At 40.0% G+C, this 15,553-nt stretch overlaps 1 protein-coding gene across 1 annotated transcript; it reads right to left on the reverse strand.

Annotated features, from left to right (window-relative positions):
- Nucleotides 1-8,832: 8,832 nt before the first annotated feature.
- Nucleotides 8,833-12,110, reverse strand: LOC143522579 (uncharacterized). Its single transcript, XM_077016295.1, has 3 exons — nucleotides 12,005-12,110; nucleotides 10,576-10,638; nucleotides 8,833-10,386 (listed from the first exon to the last, which is right to left on the reverse strand). The coding sequence occupies exons 1-3, from the start codon at nucleotides 12,036-12,038 to the stop codon at nucleotides 8,987-8,989; spliced, it is 1,497 nt and encodes a 498-aa protein (XP_076872410.1). The 5' UTR covers nucleotides 12,039-12,110; the 3' UTR covers nucleotides 8,833-8,986.
- Between the last annotated feature and the right edge of the window lie 3,443 nt (nucleotides 12,111-15,553).

Genomic DNA, 15,553 nt, shown 5'->3' on the forward strand with positions numbered 1-15,553 from the left:
CAGCACACGCAAGAAATTGTGCAAAACAGTTATTTTTTCAAATAATGTATCATGAATGGAATGTTCTTGGGGAGGAGCTTATAGAATATAATGGGGTGTAACTAGGCAGAGGGGGGACGAGCCTGGGAGAGCAGGCTCGTAATGTATGTGATGACGGGATCTACGTGACTTTGCAGTCACCGATCTTTAAACTCTGATTAAGAGGACTCAATTTAATACTGTTTTATTTCTTTCCATGAACGCACGTTGTAAATATGTATATAGCTGTAGGTGTCTCAAATAAATGTGCAAAGGAAAATTGCACAGTAGGGGGCGAGAACGAGTCCAGAGATAGTTTGTGAGGTAGAAATCAGCTCAGCTGTTCCAGAGTCTGATGCACAGTCTGTCAGAGCTACAATCCCGGCAGCAGACTCATCTGGATTCTCCATGAAATCAAACATTTTGATGGTGATCCCACATTCTGGACTGAAATATTGAACAGCGAGGGGAAACATCTTCCTGTTGCTTTTATTTGATGCGTCTGTGTGTAATGAGAATGGTCAGGATTTATCTGATGTTAGGGCCTTCACAACGTCACTCACTGCCTTTGGAGCAAGGACATCTTTAACCACTGCCTCTGCCTTTGTTCTCCCTAAATTTTGAATCTGAAAGAATATTTTGAAAGAATATTTTGATGCAGTTTATGTGCACAGTCAGCACTGTTGTAACTGAGGTTGTGACTGTGTGGTGCTGCGGTAACCTGGAGAGAATGAGTGAGATGACAAATTCTTAATTAAATTGAATCAGACCATTCAAACAGTTAAACAGAGGTTTAGATTTAATCTATTGACATGATTTGTTCTTTCAATAGTAGTTTCATTAGGAAACTGAATCACTAATAACAATGTTCTGTACCATATCAGTGTCAATATTTTACAAACCTTTCAATTTGCCTTAAATTCATCTTAATTTACCTTAAATGATGCTATTCAGTCATCAATGTGCCTTTTCCCACTCACATTTGCATCTCTACATAAGCTTTCGTTTCTGGGGACATGGTGGAGTGTGTAGCAGAAGACATTTTTTTGTGGGACGGGTGTGTGGCGTGACGTCTGTTGCTAGGAAACGGTGATGGCAGCGCCAGCAGGTCCGTAGCAGGCCGGGGGTCCTAAGAGGATCCACCACCATTTTGCTGGCCTTAGTATTTCCTGTTTTTTTATTTCATGCTGAATTGTTACATTTATTGGTGATGTGTGTGTGACAGAGATGAGTATTGGACACTTGAAAATACTCCTCTGGGCTGACGCCGGTCACCATGCCAATGACAACAATTTACACAGAAGAACAATTTAGACCTGTAAGGGATAATGTCCATTTTGGTGTAGGCATATCCGGTTAGGCAGGAGGTGGCTGGCCCAGGATGGATCTCTGGAAAAGGCTTGTCTCTCCTCATCTGTGTTCCTCGAGAAAATAAAACAGAGAAAATTAGCTCTGTATAAGGACATACACAGGACAGATGATATTATAAACATTTCTGGAGTGTGGCAGCAACTCCGGCATTAAGTCAGGTATTCATCAGTGGCCCTGTGCCTGCAGGGGGCTGCAATATGTTCTCAAGGCTACTGGCATTAAATGTTTGGCTGCAGAAAACCTGCAGGTCAAATGGACTGAACTTCATTGACAACTTCAATCTGTTTTTTGGGAAGAGAGAATTCTTCAATCGGACTGCAAACTAACAAGAGGGGTGTCAATCTCCTGTCAGAAAACTTTATTTTATCTCTGTGTAACTTCTCTGTTTCAACTGGTGAAGAAACGTCAGCGTTAACACCCAAGGACACCGTCGCCACTACAGAGACACAACATCCTCCCTCCACAGAGGATGCGGAGTAATTAGATGGGAGCCATGTGCTGTATCAGCTGCCAGAAACACCACAACCGAATAGACAATCCACACCATCCTCCACCTCATCATCACCTCACCTGAACTTCCCAGAAACCATGGAGAAGCTTGTATCTGTAGGGACAAGACTGACACTTTCACTGTCAGCGAGTCCTCAGGTACAGCGGCAAATCACCTCAACTTCTCCCCCACAGTCCTTAATAAACAAATCTCCCCCACAACCTCAAAGTAAAAAACAAGCTCATAATCCACCAAATAGACAGCTCCGCTCGCGAGCTCATCACCAGCAGGAGCTCCACCCACCCTCCACCACCGTAAAGGAAAATTTACATCTTTTGGGTCCGTGCTGCTACAGTGTTGATATCAGCGGTACATATTTTCAAAACAAGCATGGACCCTGTGTCCCAATTATCTCTCCCATTCCAGTTCTGATCAGAAGCAGAAAGAACAAGGAGTTTAGGTCAGATACTGTGAATACATCCAACCTACAGTATGTTGGAAGTATCTCAGTCTCTGAACCAAAATGTACAGGTTATTAAGTTAGCTCTACTAAATGTCAGATCTATTACAAACAAGTCTTATCTAATTAATGATTTAACTACATCTTATGGGCTTGATTTCATGCTTTTAACAGAGACATGGTTAAATTCATATAGTGCTGATATTGTGCTAACTGAGTCGGCTCCACCAAACTTTAACTTTTTAAATGTTTCTCACAATGGCAAGAAAGGGGGAGGTGTAGCAATGCTGTTTAATGATACTTTCCAATGCAAACAGTTACCACTTGGTGATTTCACATCTTTTGAATATTTGAGTAAAATATTAAAAGGGGTTTCACAGATATGTTATCTTTTATTTCTACTGAATTTGATCATTTTGTTATTGCTGGTGATTTTAACATTCATATTGATAATCCCAATGATAGTTATGCCAAAGAATTCTATGATGTACTTGAATCTTTTGAACTTTCTCAGCATGTGTCTGCAAGCACACACTGCCATGGTCACACTTTGGATGTGGTTATCTCAAAGGGTCTTAACATTTCAGCCTGTATTAAGGATGTTGCATTGTCTGATCACTACTGTGTATTTTTTGAAATGTGGATTTCAATCCATAGCAATGCCAGGTAGGTTAGGTTAAAGAAAAGACAGATAAATGAAAGGACAGCTGCACTTTATGTTACCAAAGTGTGCTCTGCACCTTGCCAACTATCAGGCTCTGTTGATACTCTGCTGGATAGTTTCAACTCAAAAACTGCCAGTATTTTGGATCAGATTGCACCAGTTAAGAGTTAAAACCATGCAATGTAAGCAGAAAGCTCCATGGAGAAATGATCCTGCAGTTCAGCACCAAAAAAGAGAATGCAGAAAGGCTGAGCTCAGATGGCGTAAAACCAACCTTCACGTATATAAAGAGATTTTCAAAGATAGGCTGCGTGATTACAATAAAATAATGTGCAAAGTTAGACAATCCTTCTTCTCTAGCATTATTAACAATAGCAAAGTTCTTTTCACTATGGTTGACAGACTAACAAACCCACCTACATATATGACCCCTGAGCTAGTTTCAATTGAGAGATGTAATGAGTTTGCAAAATTCTTTAATACTAAAATCCACAATATCAGACATGCCATCTGTACGCCTACATCCACCAACGAGCCAATTGTCTCTCCACAACCACGCAAAATGTTCAACATATGCCAGTTTAGTACTATTAATGAAGAAGGTTTAATTGATACAGTGAGTCATCTCAAATCATCCACTTGCAGCCTTGATAATGGTAATGACCAACCAAGTTTTTAAAGAATGTCTTTTCCGCAATATCAATGAACATTCTTCAAATAGTAAATTCTTCACTCATGTCAGGTGTATTTCCGAGTGCATTAAAAACTGCAGTTGTGAAGCCTCTCTTGAAAAAGAAATCTCTAGACAAAGCTTGTTGAATAATTATAGACCAATTTTTAATCTACCGTTCATTGGAAAAATAATAGAAAAAATTGTCTTCAAGCTAATTATGCACTTTCTGTCCACAAATAGCTGTCTAGACCAATTTCAGTCTGGCTTCCAACCTAATCATAGTACTGAGACTGCACTCATTAGGGTTATCAATGACATTCGGCTAAATACAGACTCAGGAAACATGTCTGTTCTACTACTGCTCGATCTCAGCGCTGCCTTTGACACCATTGACCACAAAATTCTCATAGATAGACTTGAGAACTGGGTTGGACTCTCAGGAACTGTCCTAAAATGGTTCAGTTCATACCTTCAAGAAAGGAATTTCTTTGTGGAAAAGGAGGGTAATGTTTCTGAGATATCTTGATATATATAAGATATATAATGGGATATCTTGATATATATAAGATATATAATGAGATATCTTGATATATATAAGATATATAATGAGATATCTTGATATATAAAAGATATATAATGAGATATTGTGACCAGCGGGTTGAGCAACTGGAAAGGAAGCAATCACGCCAAGTCTCAGGGAAAAAGGATGGTTTAATAGAAAGTGTGCAAACCAAAACCCGTGCAAAAGATCCAAATTAAGGATATAATGACCAGCGGTCAACTGGTACAAAGACAAGACATATATAGGCAAACAAACGACCCTCAGGTGAGACGGATCACGGGCTCCGCCCACCTGAGGGACGCACATGACGTCACCAAACAACAACAACAACAGCCGCTGTGGACGGACAATATATAAGATATATAATGAGATATCTTGATATATATATAAGATATATAATTAGATATCTTGATATATATAAGATATATAATGAGATATATTGATATATATAAGATACATAATTAGATATCTTGATATATATAAGATATATAATGGGATATATTGATATATATAAGATATATAATGACATATCTTGATATATATATAAGATACATAATTAGATATCTTGATATATATAAGATATATAATGGGATATATTGATATATATAAGACAGGGGTACTCAAATAGAAATGATGGCGGGCCACATTTTTTTTTTCTATCACTGAAGGGGCCGGTTAGGGTTTGGCGGCTGTGAACGTAAAACGTAAACTGTAGACGGGGGGGGGGTGGCGAACGCATTTGGGCGTCTACTACGTGTTTGTTGTTGCCATAAAGGCAATCCTCGGCAGCGTCTTGAGATCGCGGTGCGCGATTTCAAAAAAAGCGGATAGCGCGATTGAAAAAAAAGATTCCTAAAAAAAACACTTTTCAAAACTACTCGCGGGCCAGAAATAGGCCCGTGGGCCACTATTTGAGTATGGGGGATATAAGATATATAATGGGATATATTGATATATATAAGATATATAATGAGATATATTGATATATATATAAGATATATAATGGGATATATTGATATATATATAAGATATATAATGAGATATATTGATATATATAAGATATATTATGGGATATACTGATATATATAAGATATATAATGAGATATATTGATATATATATATATAAGATATATAATGAGATATCTTGATATATATAAGATATATAATGGGATATATTGATATATATAAGATATATAATGAGATATATTGATATATATATATGATATATAATATAAGATATATTATGGGATATCTTACCACAGCTATGCAGATGACACTCAGATCTACATGGCTCTCTGCCCAAACAACTACGGTCCCCTAGACTCACTGAGTACATAAACAAGTGGATGAAACACAACTTTCTGCAGTTAAATAAAGATCAAACGGAGATTATTTTATTTGGGAACAGCAAAGACACAGACTAGCTGCCTATCTAGATTCGAGAGCCCTAAAATCTAAAGAACTAGTACGTAACCTTGGTGTACTAACGGACTCTGATCTCACCTTTAGCAGTCATGTCAAAGCCATCACCAAATCAGCTTTCTATCACCTCAAAAACATCAACAAATTTAGAGATTTTCTGGCTAAAGCAGACCTGGAGAAACTCATCCACGCTTTTGTTTCTAGTAGGATTGATTATTGTAATGGGCTCCTAACTGGACTCCCAAAAAAAAAACAAGTAAACAGCTTCAGCTGATTCAAATCGCAGCTGCCAGAGTTCTCACTAGGAGTAAAAGAAGGTAGCACATCACTCCCATCCTTAAATCCTTACACTGGATACCCGTATGTTACAGGATAGACTTTAAGGTAATATTACTGGTTTATAAATGTCTTAATGGTGCAGGACCAGTATATTTATTGGATGTGCTCCAACAATATGAGCCGAGCAGAACTCTCAGATCATTAGGAACTGGTCAGTTAGTGCAGCCTAAGGTAAAGAGGCGGCGTTTAGCTACTACGCTGCTCAGAAATGGAACCGGTTGTCAGAGAGCATTAGAAGAACCCCAACACTAGATACTTTTAAATCCAGACTGAAAGCCTTCATGTTTGAGCAGGCCTTCAGCTCAGTTTAATTACCTTTACTCTGTAACGGCACTTTTATCTTCATTAATTTAACTTCCTTTAAATCTACTGTTTTAATCATGCTTGCTATTTTAGATTTTATTATGTTTGTTTCTTTTTTGTTTAATTTTAATTTTTTATTTTTATCTTCTTATCTTTGCTCCCTCTTTAGATCTGCTTTTAGTTAAACTAAACTTTGTCTCTCTCCTCAGCAGAAACTTATTGCAGAGGTTGTGATTTCTCTCCTGGTACGTGTATACACAGGCGATGCCAAGATCAGGGGGCGACGCCAGGATCAGGGGATCTAACTCTACAAGGGTCGAGAGGTTTGGCGGTCAAACTCCACGGGGGGGTATACAGTGTCGTGGAAATTTTCTACTAAATGGATGAGGACTCAGACGTGGTTAAATGATTAATTTATTACAAAAATATAAATATATATATATATAGGACAAAGACAGAAACAAGACAGACATAGACATGAGAGTCTCATTCAAGCATGACAACTCTGAAGGCAGGGGGGCAGTCCCCCTGCTTATATACAATCTTAAACACAATTCAGCAGTTCTAACAGCAGGTTATCTTTAGCACAGCATGTTCCAAAACATAAGCGTCCAGCAGGCTACTTTGTCTCACATGTGTGTATCTCCTAATATGGACTTCCCTAGAGTTAGCGGAAGCAACTGATGTATCAGTTGAACACAGAGAAAGCTAAATGACCCAAGACTAGTAGCCTAGTGACTACCAGTTAACAGAGTGCTCTTACGCTCAGCACTCTCCCTGACCTGGGTCACAGTATAGCACACATGCATAATATGAACTGAACATAAGTACATGATTACACTGAAACACACTACTTCATTATTGTAGTCCTTCTGCTTAGTCAGAATGGACATGTCCAAAATCATAAAGTTCATAATGATCTCTTATAATAACTAAACATGATCTAATCAATGATGATTAGTCAATAATCAATCATTTCTGTCACAACAGGTGGCACCATTGGTGGTTACCAGGCAGGGTAACTGAGTGATTGGGAGTTGCACCCTCGGCTGGGAGTCGAGCACCAGGTGGCCGCGCATAACTGTGGGCCGACGAGCACACAGTTCGCAGACAACCAGTGAGAGTGAAGGTCGCACTCTGTGTCAGTGTTTGTTGTATGAGAGAGCGTGGATCTTATTTACTTTTTTATTATCTTATTTACTTTACTTTTTTACATTTTATGTTATTTTATTCTATTTTTTAATGTGATTAATTTCTTTTAAATCTATTGTTTTTACATTTTTCTGTGTATTCTTTTCATTTGTAAAGCACTTTGAATGACTGTTGTGTATGAAAGGTGCTATATAAATAAACTTGCCTTGCCTTGCTCTGCCTAAGTAAAATTATTACAGCCTAGATAAAAAGGCAGAACCAGAAGGTAACATAGAGTTGGGAGCATTCTGAGACATTGGCATCCATCCACTGGACTGTCAACAAACTTGAGTGACCACGAGCAATGACAGGATAACAGCACCAGCGCCCCAGTCTACCATAAAACCCTTCGTCTAAGAACCCCTGGATCTACACCTTTATCTAAGGGGGGATATTAATTATCAAACGCTAAACTAAATAAGTGGGTTTTCAACCTAGACTTAAAGATTGTGACTGTGTCAGAGTCCCGGACGCATTTTGGATGGTTGTATGACGCCTAGGTTTTTGGCTACTGAGCCAGGTGTAATGGGATAGTCTGCGAGATTAAGCATTAGATTAGGAGGAGAACTTCTGTTTTGTCCTCATTAAGTTGGAGGAAGTTTAGAGGCCTCAATTTTTCCTAAACTGAGCTTGTCATCATGTGGGAGTAGCGTTTCAGGCAAGCCTGCCGGTTCTCGTTTCCGAGAGTAAATATGCACTATTTACTGAAATTTTATTATTCAGAACATTCCTCTATTGTTAGAATTAATATTAGTTATACATTTTTATATATTAGATATTATATTTTATATATTATATATATATTAGACTTGCCTTTATTTAAAAATTCTGTATATTTACATATTTCAGTATAAGAATGTCTAGAAATCCAGTTTGCAATCTGCAATCTAGAAATAAACTGTACCAAAATCATACCATTGCAAGCACTGTTTTTATTATACAATAAAAAAAGAACAATAATAAAATGACAATTCTGGCATCCACATCTGAAGCTGTGGAATTGATGTGGACGGTGCTCACGGCTTGAGGGCGGGCAGTTTGAGGGCGGGCAGTTTGGTGCTAGGCGACAGGGCCGGGAGGGGCGGAGAAAGGCCTTGGCCACGAAGCTTCAGCCTCTCGATCTTGGGTCGCCGTAACTGGATCTTCTGCTCGGTCTTGTCCTCCGAGGTCAGCTGCGTAACTGCCCTCTCTGCCATTGCTGTGGTCACAGGGTGACAACGAATCAAAAAGTAAGATACTGGAAGGGGGGAGTTTTTATATAAGCAGCCTTTGACTGTTACGCTGCTAATAATACAGCCATATAAATAGCACCTTCCAGTGTTGAAAAGACATCCTTGAATTATGCCGCTAATACAAAGTATGAGAAAGTCTTAGTATGTGTAGGATGAGAGAAATGTTAGTTGTAAGAACTACATTGGTCATAACAAAGCAGCTGTCTGCCCCCATTTTTTTCCACTTACTCTTGCGTATAGAAGGTGAAGTCACTCCTGGAGTTACTGATTCCTGGTCTTTAGGCCCATGCGGTTCATGAAGCCCATTAAAGACCAGTCATCTCTGGTAGGGGAGGTGTTGTGCTGCAGGCTCTTAAGGGGGACCCCGTTGGCTTCATTCTGCTGCAATGTGGTCAACCTCGTGGTCTCTGTCTCCTCCACCTTCTGCTGCAGTGTGATGGACATTGTGGTCTTTTTCTCCTCCACCTTCTGCTGCAGTGTGGTGGACTTTGTGGTGTCTTTCTCTTCTCCCTGATTGGGAACAACAATGATGGAGCAGTCAGTGGCTGAAGTGGTCTTGCTGTGTGACTTTGGAAAGGGCCGCGTCCTGATGCGTCGGACCAACTGATTCTGGAGATTTTTTCTCAGTCTGTTCTTCAATTTTCTTGTGAAGGCCACGATCTTGGAAATATTTGGCCTACCCCGAACAGCTCGGTTTGAGAGATGCAGTTGCTTCGAGCATATTGGAAGCTCTCCTGCCGGAGAGGGTGTAGCTCTCTCCTGTGCTGTGTTTTTTTGAGTGCTCTCCTCATGCATGCCTCCCAGTCCAGGTGAGTCCTTTACCGCACAAGTTCTCCATGATGTTGGTGTCTGCAGGTTCTTGACTTTTTTGTCACCTGAGTCACCTTTACTTGGTTTGGGTCCAAGCTCATGGAAAACCTGGATGGACTGCGCCAATTGTTGAACAAGTTTCTTTCTACTTGTCTGGCTCACCTCAGTGGACCCAGCGTTTGTGGCAGCGGATGTTCCTGAGGTGACCTGTTTCCTGTTTTTTCCCTTTCCCTGGATGGTCCTGGCAACAGCCTGTTCAGCATCTGCCCTCTTTTTTTTACTCTCATTCTTATTATTGGCACCTTTCTCTTTCTTTCTCTTACTAATCTGCCTCTTCCCTGCATCTTTCCTCTCATGTTCTACTGGACTCTTACTCTCACATCTCAAATCTTCTCTGTTGTTCTCTTGGCTGCTGGCCTTCCTCTTCCTCTTGCTGTGTGCATGTGATGATTCAGGGTCTCCCACCATCACTGACGTCTTAGGGACTCCGAGTTCTGTGACGTCCTTTCCTGTGGTCCAGTCATTGTCTTTATGACCTAATCTCTTATGTTGAGGTGAATTGCAGGACCCTTCTTCCTCTATCATCTTTCTGAGTCTGGCTTCAAAGTTCCCAGGATCATACACATCAAAACTTATTTTACGCTTTGCCTGGTCTGTCCTGCTCTCCTCCTGTTTCCTGAGTGGGACAAAAGTGCTCTGTGGGCTGGGCATGGTCTGGAGCTGCTGACTCTGGCCAAAGGCTGAGTGGGGGAGTCCTCCTAGAACCATCAGGTTTGGTTGTGGGTAATTCCCATAATACGTCCACGGAGACACCAGTGGGGGAACCACACCTCCAAATGTTGGGATGTGTCCTATCCAACAGAAATACTGGCATTGTAATATTGTGTTTTCACAAATTTAAGGTGGATGCATTGTTGAATACAAACGTATATACTTTAAAACATTTACATTGAAAGTTAGCATCTTAGGATATGTGTTTCTTAGTCAGTTTTGATCTTTGTAATGTTATTATTAAGGCTTCGTAAGAAATGTTAACCTACCAGCAGCTCTGACAGGATGGACTGGAATGTTCTGGACAGGGTTACCCATGAATAGTCCATTTCCTGTTCACAAATTATATTGATTCTTAAATTATATCCAGTCATCTTACAACAGTTCTCAGGACACTTATTTTTTTTAATAGATAAGAATTACTATTTGCAGGGTTGCCAACTCTCACGCATTGAGCGTGAGACACACGCATTTAACCGTCTTCACACGCTCTCACGCCACACATCCGATTTCTCACGCTGAAAAAAAATCTAGTTTATTTACCTCTGAACAGTCCTGCACGGATCCGTTTTTTGAGACCCGCACCCACCCATATCCGCAGAGTACAGCACCCACCCACCCGCGAACCCGTGGTTCAAAGTTAAATCTGTACCCGCCCGGACCCGTTAATATTTTACCCATTACCCACCCGTACCCGTGAAAAATCACACAAATCGAAAGTATTGCTATAGAGCACTTTATTTTACAATGCGCCTCTGAAAAAACGTCAGTACAACACAAAATAAAATCTAATGTTGCGGTGCAGGAACAGTAGGCTATTCCTATCTAAAAGTAGCAACTGGTAAAACGCAAGAAAATGTATGTAGCCAACCGGTGCCATAACACAATGCAAAACGAGAGGGAACAAATGCCAGTATAACAACTAAATAAAATCGCATAGGTTCACAGTGGTAGTAGTTTCCTATCTGCTGTGGTGGGAGCAGCACGCTAAGTTCTCTCTCCTCATTTTTCTTTGTTCTAGCACGGCCACCCATTTAGCTTTGAAACCACCAAGCAAGCTACAATAAATGCCCGGTACTGCGTTATAACCAGCCTCTGCTCATGTTTCCGCTGGAAAAGAACCGAAGTTTGGGTATTACCCCAGAACGGGTGAAGAGTAAAGTTCAGCCCGCTCTGGCCAACGGAGCTACGGTATAAGTAAGCTCCCCTGAGCTTCGCCACCACCATCGGGAGGCGCTAATCAGGCAAAAGGTAACACTATGTTCATTACGTAGCAAATAAAAGCCTACTAAAAATGACCACATATTCATGTGCTACCCACCCGTATTTAACTTACCCGCCCGCATACCCACCCGTAAAATTGCGGTATGTGTAAAACCCACCCGTTTCAGCATATTACCCGACCCGGTGCAGGACTCTACCTCTGATCCATATGATTCAATGAGTTACTAGTTCGCTCTGGCACCAACCACTGGCGATCGATCGCGATATAATACTTAATTTGTATCCGTTTTACACCCCGCCCGGTGACAATTTAACCCGCCACCCGTCAACAACTTACGTTCGCAACCCCGTCAATAATTTACACTCGACCCCCCCTCCAAGTTCAAATCTCACTCCAAGTGAAGTTCAGAAGTTGGCAATCCTGTATTTGTCATTTTACAAAAGAAGAATACGTGAAATGGAGTCTCACTATACCTGTGTACAAAAGGTGGTTGTCATCAAAACTCATATCGAAAACACAATCTTAATCAAAAGTACAAACTTTTGAGGTGAGAAAGTTCTGTTTGTAGATATACACGTGTGAATAACATTTATATGGCGCGTTTTTGACGCAACAATTGATTTCGAACTAAATGTAGGCTTACTGTTGTCATAGTAATTTATCAACAGAACAGTGCTCAAGTGTTCTATTGATTAATTACCATGGCAACAGTAAGCCTACATTTAGTTCGAAATCATTTTTTGTTACAAAATAAATGAAGAAAATTCAAGACATTCATAATGAATATGCTTTAATACGGACTGTGTCTTCCGCCAAAAAGTAGTTCCACAACAAGTGAACTGAACAGTTCCCTGGCCTACCTAAAAAATAAAATAATGATTAACTACAAGACAGCTGCTGATACTGTAAAGCTCACCCTTTGTAGTGCAGATAGAGCCATATAACTGCCTAAGTATTAAGTTTAAGCTCAGCCTTTTCAAATGTTCCCAAATTGACCTTAAAGTCATTTTGTAAGAGCCAGTTCATGAAACACTTTGTAGCCCACTTTGTCAAATTCTATTTTGTTCATTTCGAGCCAGTTCCAGTGCGTTCAGTTGTTCTCACAAACGCTAGAACACTTAGAACACTTCTAAACCAATCAGATTGTGAGGTCGGAACTAATTTGTATAAAATCCCTATAGCGCACGGCCTCGAGTGGATTATTCTTTTTATAAAATACAAAATACAATATAACAAAATGCTCCAATGTTTAATGATATGAAGTTGATTTGTGTGTGCAGTAAATAATTCTTATAGTTCTTCTGTGAAGTAGTTAGGGTAGTTTGGTTATGGTTTCCATCTCACGACATTTAAAGAGTAAACAATTAACATTTCTACTGCGCGTGATTTAGAGACTCTGGTGCTCAACCGGTGTGACGCTCTTCTTTGCTGGTACGGCAGTGGTGCTTGACTCTGGGAACCTTATTCTGAGGGGGCGTTTCACTGGCCAATTCCCTATTAAACAAACTAAATAAATTATTCTATAAGAGGAACAGTGAGTAAGTGCACGAGTGAATTGTAAATAGTTTAATATTTGCCCATGTAGCTGGTGATTTTAGTAGACATGGCTGTGTCATTTCTGTTAGCTTGTAGCATCAATATTTTGATAGCTAGCTAACTAGCAAAAATAATTTCAAAGTTACCAACATTGTCAGCTCAAACTGAAAAATGTTTGTAAATTGTTCTTAGACAATATATTAAAACATTGCTTAGCATAATACAATTTTTTTAGCACCCCGTTTAACAAAAATATCCCCTCAATTGTATTTTCATGTTTCACTATGCTTTGACAAGGACTTACAACCAGAAATTGCAATGCTTTGTTTCAGTGTGTTAGTGTATTAGACTGGAGAGACTACCATTAACTTCTGTTGTGACTTCATCATTCCATCTGTAACTAGGAGTTACGTTTATTCTGGCAGCACTTCACGCCACATGTCCCTGCTGTCCATGGTGCTGAAACCTCAACCTCCACAAACAATCTGGCTCTAGTCAGTCATCTTACATCTTACAGTCATCACCACACATTGCACTTCTCCCTGAGATTCTTCTCTCAATACAGCTTGCTTTTGTCCATATCACAGTACGACAATAACACAATCCCTCTCAGGACTTCTCACACCCTCAGGTGTTCTTGAGTCTTTGCATTCTGCCTTTAATGCCCAAGGCTCACAGACATTGGAAAACTACATTTTACATCACATCACAGATGTAATTAACAGCATTTCCATGATCACCTTTAGGTTGACTCTCTGTTGAGGGCCTATATACCAACAAATTTTTATCTTCGAGAGGGACCTCAGCAGTTAGTCTTACTGATCAATGTTGTCAAAACATCACAAAATGTAGCAATTGCTGAATGTACAATGTGTAGAATCATTTTATTCTTGTTATATGAACACGTAGGCTAAACGATTGCATCAGATCAAAGACATACATACCCAGAGATCTTGTCATTATCAACCTCTTCTCCAAATTATGAATATAAAAACATTTATGTTTTAAGTTGAATCAGTCAGCTGATCTAAGGCTGGCTTAATTGGGTAGTGTATGGGGCCTAGGATGTGGTTGTTATGAAAATATTTTTTTCTTCATTATAGCTCTGAACTCTGGAATATTGGTGTGCTGCAGGAAGTAATTCAAGGCTGGTGTCCCTTGTTTTGGAATGTGGTTTTCCTTCTGCAAGTGGTTCGTCATCTGTTCAGGAATTCATGCAGCAAACTGTGGTTGTAGTGGACTGATGCATGTGTGCATTTTCCTGGTGCTTGAAAACAGAACAAATCACACCACCACCACTCCAGACCCAATCAGGGAGGGGTTCAACTCATATATGGGTTTAGCTCATTCAACACATAGATGTTAACATGACAACACTCTGACAACAATATTAGAGAATTAGAGACATACATAAAAGAAGAAGTGATGTGAATGATAAATAATTCTAATCTTATTCTTAAGAGCCCTACACTTCTTGATGGTCAATAATAGTAGTCCAGGACTGTGGAAATACAGCCATAGCAGGGGGGACTTCGGGGTGGTGAGAGGAGCCAGGGCAGTGGGTTGATCCTTCCTCATAACTGGGTAGGCAGGAGGTGGCTGGCTTAGGGGGGATAGCAGGAAAGGCTTGTCTCTCCGCGTCTCAATATTTCTTGGGTAGGAGGGCAGCCAATTGGAAAAGAAACAGGGGCGATTCGCTGTGCATGGGACTATATGTGGGACAGAGGACATTTAAACATTTCTAGAGTGTGACAGCAACTCCAGCATTAAATTATTACAGCCCAGCTAAAAGGGCAGAACCAGAAATTAACACAGACGTGGGAGCATCCTGAGACATTGGCATCCATCCACTACACTGTCAACCAACTGCTAAACTAAATAAGTAAATGTTAAACCTAGACTTAAAGATTGAGACTGTGTCACAGTCCAGTTAGTTGGGGGATCTTATTAGAAAAGGCTCTTCTACTTGCTGTTACCTTATTAATTATTGGAACTAATAAGAAGCCAGCATGTGATCATAGTAGATGTGGGGGTTCATAGTCCAGTAGGATGCCAAGATTTTGGGCTACTGAGCCAGGTGTAATGGGGTAGTCTGCCAGATTTAGCATTAGATCTGGTATTTTCTGTCTTGCGGCCTTTGGGCTCAGAAGGAGAACCTCAGTTTTGTCACTATTAAGTTGGAGGAAGTTTAGCGACATCCAGCAGTTAACATCTCTTACGCAGGCCTCAATTTTTCCTAATGTGGATTTGTCCTCATGTTTGGCTGAAATGCAAAGTTGGGTGTCATCTGCATAGCAGTGAAAATTGACACCATGTTTGCTTATAACTATGCCCAATGGTAGCATATATAACGTAAATAATAGTGGATAATAGAGATGTGAGTTGCCAGGTTATTTTTTTTACTTGAGTTGAAGGTTGCTTTTTTTCTAATTTTTTCAGAGTGAGGTTATGCTTTTGCAATTAATAAAATAATAATTTAAAGGCTT

The sequence above is a fragment of the Brachyhypopomus gauderio genome, chromosome 9, assembly GCF_052324685.1.
Source record: "Brachyhypopomus gauderio isolate BG-103 chromosome 9, BGAUD_0.2, whole genome shotgun sequence".
In the NCBI taxonomy this organism is placed as follows: domain Eukaryota; kingdom Metazoa; phylum Chordata; class Actinopteri; order Gymnotiformes; family Hypopomidae; genus Brachyhypopomus; species Brachyhypopomus gauderio.

Bases quoted from the DNA above. Each gene is read 5' to 3' on its own strand.
- LOC143522579 (XM_077016295.1), bottom strand. From the start codon at position 12,038: ATGAGTTTTGATGACAACCACCTTTTGTACACAG. The intron at 10,639-12,004 runs GTATAGTGAGAC...ATTTGTGAACAG, and splicing joins CAACCACCTTTTGTACACAG to GAAATGGACTATTCATGGGT. The intron at 10,387-10,575 runs GTAGGTTAACAT...TCTGTTGGATAG, and splicing joins CCATCCTGTCAGAGCTGCTG to GACACATCCCAACATTTGGA.